Genomic DNA, 7,606 nt, shown 5'->3' with positions numbered 1-7,606 from the left:
TTGTGAAAGACTTGAAAGACGTTGAGGAGAGCTCAGTTTCACTTTAAAACTCATTATTTTTCATAATCAGATTATAAGTAATTTTAGATAAACCATCTGTGGGATTTTTAGTTTTGTCTTATTTTTATGTCTTTTCTGAAAGCTATTTTATAAATCAGACTGGCCACCAGAATAGAAATCCACAGAGTGAGTGAACGTTCGCTTAAACGTTGCATAATACTTGTCTTCTTGTCCAGCCCTCTTGGAAGTCTGGACTGCTTTGTGGATAAACATGGTCACTGGAGCTGACTTGGGAGCAGCAGCTGCCCTGGCAGGTGAATCACTTCACTTGAGCCAAATATAAATCGTTCTTATTACCAACATAGAGAGAAATAAGAGCTCGATAGAGCCACAGTCTACATGTATTTATTCGTGCACATGCAGTTTGCTTCTGTGTGTAACTGCATGTATGTCTGTGCATATGGATGTGGATATGTGTTTGTTTGATCCAGGGTTTAGGCTGTGAAAGCATCTGCCCATGAAGGCATGGCTGTGTGCTCCTGCTGTGGGTCAGTCAGGCTGTTTGGACATGAAGCGGCTGTGACTGTGTGTGCAGCTTGCTGGCTTGGGAGTGTTTATGTCTGTAATAGGCACTTAACCACACAAACCCAGCAGGCAGCTAAAGAGAAACGCCAGAGGAGATGCTCAGTGGTGTTAACAGCAAGTTCTTTAAGTTCCCTCCTTTACCGTGATCATTTATTTAATGCATTTTTTTTTCTTCGGCCTTGTACCATGGAAGGAATTGTATAGCTACTGGGAACATGTGTGTTTGTGGTACACATGGAAAATCTTTTTGTGTCCACAAGGTCTGCCGAGAGAATATTTATGGGGGGTGGGGTGACAAAGTGTATCACTTACACAGAGCAAGAGATAGATGAGCAGAGAGAGAGAGCTTCATGGCCGAAAAGTAGGAGGGCTGCAGATTCATGTTGTTTATATTTATTCACAGGTGAAAAAGCAAAGAACAAGATGTGTTAGACAAATATCCATCATTTGGTGTGCTGAAAAGAAAGCAGCATTATGGCTAGTCTCTGCACTGTAGTGGTGGGTTAATGTGCAGCAAAGTGGTGGCGCTTGCTTCTCTGACAGGGGGAAAAAAGTTGGAGAATCTTGTGGAAAAGGAGATTCTGATGGAAAACCCATGAAAAAAGTAACAGAGGAGAGGAAGAAAAACAAATCTGAGCACTTCTGAGGATGAGAGGAGAGACAGAGAGGTACAGGGTTGGAAAAAGAGGGACATCGAACGAGGGGAGGGGGACCAAGTGGGAGAGCAACAGAGAGAGAAAGGGAAGGAGAGGGAGGTGAAGAGAGCTTAAGAGGGAGGGAGGAAGGAGGTGTGATAGTGGGTGGGAGAGGAGGAGACAGTCTGGTGGATGGGCAAAAAGACAAAGGAAAGAGAAGAGAGTGAAAGGGATCTGTTGGAGGGCTGGTTAGGGATGAAGAAACTAACAGATGCGTAGAGATAAGATGGCCAAGGTCTCGGGAGGGATATACAAGAGTGCAATGTGGAATAACACAGTGGTTTAGTGAGAGGTAAAGAGAAGGAGATAAGAAGGGGGGAGGACGAGATTAAGGAAAAAGGCAGAGTGGTAGACTGGCAGAGAAGAGGGTGGAGAGAAGAGCTGGATGAGAGAGAAGAGGGAGGCCGTCTTGTAGAGCGCACACAGCACACGCGTGGAGCTGGTGTTAGAGCGAAAGAGAGACAGAGAGAGGAAGGGAGGGAGGGTGGGAGGAGAGAGGGAAACAGAGGGAGGGGGTGAGGTATTTAAACGCTGGAGCAGGACAGCACAGGCGAAGCTCTGAACTCCCTGAGAGTGGAGGTAGGACAGGGAGAGGAAGCAGAAGAACAGTTTTCCTGACGGCCGAGCCCACACGTATAGAAATATTGCACACACTCTCACGCAAGCACTTTTGGACTTTCGACTCATTCGAGGACTCCAAAACCTGTCCTCTGGAGCTCTACCTGTGCCTTCCTTGCTCCCACTCATCACTCTCTTCAACTCTTCACCCACCTCCACTCCGTCAGTCCCTCGCTTGGTGAGGGCAGATGGCCATGGCGCGGGCCTCTCTTGGGGGTGCCTTAGGCTATGCCCTGCTTGCCCTCGTCCTGGGGAGCAGCAACGTGGATTTCGGGGTGCCCCCTGCGAGCTTCTACCCCCGTTTCAACCCCTTCTTCTTCCTGTGCACCCACCACGGGGAGCTGGAGGGAGCCGGGGTGGCAGAAGGTGGGGGAGAGGTGCTACTCACCCTCCAAATTACAGGCAACCCCATCACCTACACTCCAGGACAGGAGTACCAAGGTGAGCACACTTTCTATGGTGTCCACTTTTTTTTTTCTCTGCATGGAAAAGAGAATGGGTTCTGTTATTTCAGGAAAAAAATTATACTATTAATATTGAATCACAAAAAAACAAAATGCTTTGAATTGATCCGATTGTAAATTCCACTCACAAATAGTGAACACTATTTTAAAATGGTTTTACCTTCGTAAAAGAATTTAACTTTGAAAATGTGGATGTTCTTGATGAATAAACCTTCCCAAATAGTGCAAAATGCCGTTATGCATAACAAATATGAAGATTTAAAACCAACTTCCCGAACTTCATGCAGGTGTTTCACTTCACACACGAGTTACTGTTGTGGTGTGTGTGCCGTTTCTGTGGGGTGGCTGTTGTTGGAAACCAGCATTTATGTAACTGTAATAAGTAGTGAGGCTGAGTGGGGCTCCTCTGATCCTGATGCTTCATGTGTAGGTGGCTTCTCCACAGGACTAACAGCGCAATCCCTCCAACTCAATGAGTGTCAAAACTGTGAGTACAAATGGACAAACGGAGCGCCATAGAAAGACACGCTCTGATTGATGGAAAATAAGATGAAGAAATCAGTAAACCATGCTTAGAGTGAAAGAAGAGAGAGAGAGATTAATGTCCCCTTTCCCACACTGATGTGCTGGCACCTGGTCCTGGAAAAGAGATCCCCTCTGACTTCCCAAACTGTGCTTACTCACTCTCGCCACTCACTTAACACAGAGGACAGTGACCCTAACAGACCACTTCAAACTGAGTAAGGTCATGTTCCCATGCCGCTATCTTCGTCACTAAGAGTTTAATGTATACACATTTCATTTTTCTGATGAGATCTAATTTCCTAAATATCCGTAATTTGTGTTTACATTACTGGTATCTTTTCCTAACCTTGTTGCAGTGGCTTTAATACACTGTTCGTGCACTATTAACAACTGGATTCCATTATCATGGCAAATAAACCTCTTAATTTCAAAAAGGATATTTGTAGCAGAGTTTGTGTAATTGTATATGGAAAGAAAAGGATGAAGAAAAGGCCAGGAAAATCGAGCAGGAAGGGAGAGGAATCTGGAAGAAGCTGTATTATTCTCTGTCTGAAAATAACAGCCCGGATCAACCCTTCAGTCAAGCACCTTTTAACTGGGGCCGGGCTTGTAAGGAGAACGGGTGGGGAGAGATTTGAATAACTAGCTGGTGGATGGGAGGGATAGAGCGCACAGAGAGGTTTAGATAATTAGCATTAGAAATGTGGTGGACTGGGAGGAGGGAGAGATTTAAATAGGGCCACGGCTGGGATCGGATGGTGTAGGGGGAGATTTAAATGACGATGAGAGGATTGAGCAGATAAGATACCAGCAGCGGGGTTTGCACAGAAAAATGACAGGGTTCCAAGCTGCTCACTTTTTTCTCTGTCCCATGTTTTGGCACACGACAGCAAGTCATTGTTAAATTTTGACTGAGGGTTTTGACTGAGTTTGCATGAAAGGATAAATGGCAAGTGAGCAAGTGAAATGATGCTGGCTGTGTGCTCAGTTGTGCAATAATGAGCAATCCCAGTCTCTTATTTTTTTCCACCCCTCTCATCCCATCAAACCTTGATGGTTACATCCAGCCTTACATGTTCTTACCATGGCCATTGCCAGGCTCATTGTGGCACGAATTTAGTGGACGTACAGGAGTTGAACTGGGAGTGGATATGAATCTGCCTGCTCTGTTGAATGACAGAGAATGATAGAAAGGGAAAAACAGTAAATTACATGGTGATTTGATGGAGCAGGCAAAGTGTTTGTACAATTGTTCATTTATGCAAATGAGCTTTTGTGTTTCAGCATGCTTCTTGTTTTTGGTTAATGTCAATTGTTGCTTTTTCTCCTCATTGCATTTTGGATTACATTTGGTTTAATCTTCTAAAAGCAACGTGTGATATAATCATTGAAAGAGCTGCGTGTGGAAATGGGGGTGGAAAGCATTCGAGATTCTGGCTGTATGGCCGTTGAAGGGCTATAGAAAAGAGATCTGAAGAAAGAGCGTGAAGGAGAGATGTCGTTAGTAGAGGGAGGGAAAGTTCGAAAAAGGAAAGACACAGATGACCTCTTATAAAAGAGACAGGAGTTGAGTATCTCAAAGAAACCACCTCAGCATTCGGTGCAGAGCGAGAGGAAGATTCTGTGTGGCCATACAGTAATTGGGTTTCTGACCTGACCTCACTGCCTCTTGCTTCTCTGTTGCTTTTGAGTGATAAGACCATGTGTGGGCAGTGTACTCCGAATGTGTGTGTTGTAGAGAAGATTACTGTGTTTAGCTAACAGAATGAAATGACCAAGAGAGGCTGTGTTACTCTTTGTGAAATGTTTGAGAGGGTGGGTGTATTGGCCGGGTCACAGTGGACAACATAGAAATATAAATGCTGTAGAAACGTTCTGAACTGCTGGGAAAAAGAAGGGGGAGAAATTAAAAGATTTGTGGAGATTTGTGTGCTTGCGTTCAGACTCTCGGGTCAGTACTACTAGACAAATGGAAACCAAGTGTCACTCACGTACATACATACTGCCCACCTACAGTCTTATCTTTCAGAAGAGAGACTGAAGCAAAATGAAGTAAGGTCACGCTGGGATTTGAGCCTGTCTGCTAAATAATCAAAAGACCCTTTTTAACCATTTTTGCTACTCTTAGGAAGTAGCTTTTTATTTCAGTAAAGTTAAAACCTTTTTTTTTTAATGTTGCGTCTGACCTCTTTTAACACTGCTGTGGGAATGCGGCACGGTCTTCCTACAGCAACTGCATGTTTATAAGAAGCAACATCACAATACAAAACCCAGATCCCCGTTTTTAAACACAGTTTAAAAACTGTTTTTACTCACTGAATGAGAATGCTGTTTCTCATTTGTGTTGTTTCTCCTCCTCCTGATTTGGAAATCTTGCATGTTCATTTTCACAGATGACCAACAACATTAAAAGAGGAATGATGACACAGCTGAGGGAGAACAGGAGGAGACAAAATTCCCCCAAACACAGTTTCAGTATCAGAAAACATGACCTTTAAAGGAAAGAACATTAGATTCAGATCACGAGTAGTGAGGACGTCACTCTATTGTATTATGCATTATGCAATTCTTCATTAGAAAACGCACTGGAAAAGATTGTTGAGGGAATGGACTGGCAGTGCGGTGTCCTCTGGAAGTCAGTAGAGAATAGCCTGAAAAATGGAGGTACATGAGCTGAAATGGGGCCAGCGAGATTGATTGAGTGTCTTTGTTTGTCAAGGTATTTGTACCTTATTTTTTCCTGTCGATTTCCTTCTAGTTTGTAGGAATGTTTGTGCAGTTGTGATGAAAGCCACAGTTGTATTTGTAATGCGCCTCTTTGTATAGAACACTGTTTGTGTCAATTACTACGTCAGTTTCATCGTTATGGTATTCAGAAAGTGTGAGTGAGGGAGTGCTTGTATTCACCGAATCTGTATTTGCATATTGTGTAGTGTTGTGTGTATGTTTCTATATGCAGGGTTATTGATGTCATTGTAAAGCACTGAATGAGCCACTCACACAAGGCACAGGTAGGCAGCATGCCTCCCCCCACCGTAGGGTTCTTACACATTATTGAAAACCATACAATATCCACTGGAATTTAGCAGCGTGTCCCTGCCACGGTACCATAATAGAAAAACTGGAGGAACAACAGTGGAAAGGAAAGTGACGGGGCAAAACAAGAGAGCTGCTTGGAGAACTAGTTGACAGTACAAGCTGAAATGGCCATCGCTAATCTGTCAATGGTTTCTACAGCAGCTCCTCTTCCATGGACCTGTTCATGTGCAAATGATTGAAGGGGCTAGAGAAACAATCAACATTTCAAGGAGATTTGGACATTGCCACTAAATGACATTCTTAATGGGAACTTGGAGATAAATTCATCCCCACAAAATACCATCAGCTCATCCCATGATAACCTATCAGATTAGACATAGTGAATTACTTCAGCAGCCGTCCTGCCAACCACCAGAAACAACTCAATGTGCCTTGCAAAGTGAAAATGTCCATTATCTATCTGCAAAGTTGATTACTTGTCACGGTTGAGGGAGTTTTTCTGCGAGTGTGCAGCTGACTGATGTCCATCGAACAACAAGCCAGTCATGTCGAAGTGAAGGTCACGGACACAAGGCCCTAGTAAGGCTGCAGAAAAGCAGCTATATCTTACCAAAGATCAGGTCATATACAGTAAGTAAAACCAGAGTAAGATGTCTTGGAAACACAGGGCCTATCTTTAGTCTCCACAAACAGGCACCCACTGCCTTTCGACTGAATGCCGACATGGCATCAATCTGCTGTGACTTCAGCAACCATTCAGATGTCATCATCGCCTTCTGCAGCTTTTAACCTCTGAGGGGACTGTTGAGTGTCTGCTTTTTTGACCTCTGACCACTTCTTGTCAGTTCAGCATTGTTTAGAGCTCTGTTCCTGAAGAGATTAGATTTGGTTGGTGTAGCTACTTTTCTTTTCCACCTTATGTCTCTACCCATGTTAACTATAGCATTTTCTATTCATCTATTCAAAAGACCAGGAAAACTCTCCAGTATTTCTTACAGTACAGCAAGCATTCAGAGGGTCAGTGAACCATTAAAAGACTGTCCTAGTTTTCATGCAGACATCCAGTTTAGGGGAGCCGGGACTCTTAAAACGTGGGCAAGACTGAAGAAAGAATTGAGGGGCGAAGGGCTAATGGTTTAATAGGGCTCTCTTGTGGGTAAAGGAAAAGCAACATGCGGACAACACCAGCACTTTTAAGTGGTTCAAACCTACGCATTCATTAGCTTTCCAGCCCCTCAGCCTCTCTGCCTCCTGCTGCTTTGTCTGAATAGGTCACTTCACTGAGTAGAGCGAAGTGTGTCAAGTGTATCACTGTTTGTATGGGCTTGCTGGGTGTGTTTGGGTGTTCTGTCTTTGTGGACACTGAATGATAAACCATTTAAAGACCATTGTATTCTCTGAGATATGCCAGTTTCCTTTATATCAAGGCGCAGATGGGCGAGAAATGAGAATGGATATTCATTGGGAATCTTCTCTTTGTCACACATGCACGCCTGGCCCTGTGCACAGCACTCAGCTCTTAGTGGGTGATCCATCATGACATAGAGACAGGTCAGATGTTCCGCTGGCTAAACACAAATGTCCTGATCAGCGGCCTGTTCAAATTCTTTGTGTCGATGTTAGAACAGGATGTGACATGATAACAAGAACCGAAGGTTAGTATTTTCCTCCTGTCAGGTG

The 7,606-nt window shown here is 44.0% G+C and overlaps 1 protein-coding gene across 3 annotated transcripts in view; it reads left to right on the top strand.

Annotated features, from left to right (window-relative positions):
* The first annotated feature begins 1,825 nt into the window (after positions 1–1,825).
* LOC138626467 (reelin-like) overlaps positions 1,826–7,606 on the top strand; it is a 95,071-nt gene continuing 89,290 nt past the window's right edge. For 2 of the 3 annotated variants that reach the window (XM_069708120.1, XM_069708119.1), the window contains exon 1: positions 1,826–2,339. In XM_069708120.1, coding sequence (XP_069564221.1) covers positions 2,087–2,339 — 253 coding nt within the window. In that variant the 5' untranslated portion in view covers positions 1,826–2,086. The remainder of the gene's footprint in view (positions 2,340–7,606) is intronic. The other variant, XM_069708123.1, reaches the window with a different exon arrangement.

This window comes from Brachyistius frenatus, unplaced genomic scaffold, assembly GCF_029030835.1.
Source record: "Brachyistius frenatus isolate BFR_SWC_R1_liver_20210118 unplaced genomic scaffold, ASM2903083v1 Contig_74, whole genome shotgun sequence".
NCBI classification, from domain to species: Eukaryota; Metazoa; Chordata; class Actinopteri; family Embiotocidae; genus Brachyistius; species Brachyistius frenatus.
This window is presented reverse-complemented; position numbering and strand designations above follow the sequence as displayed.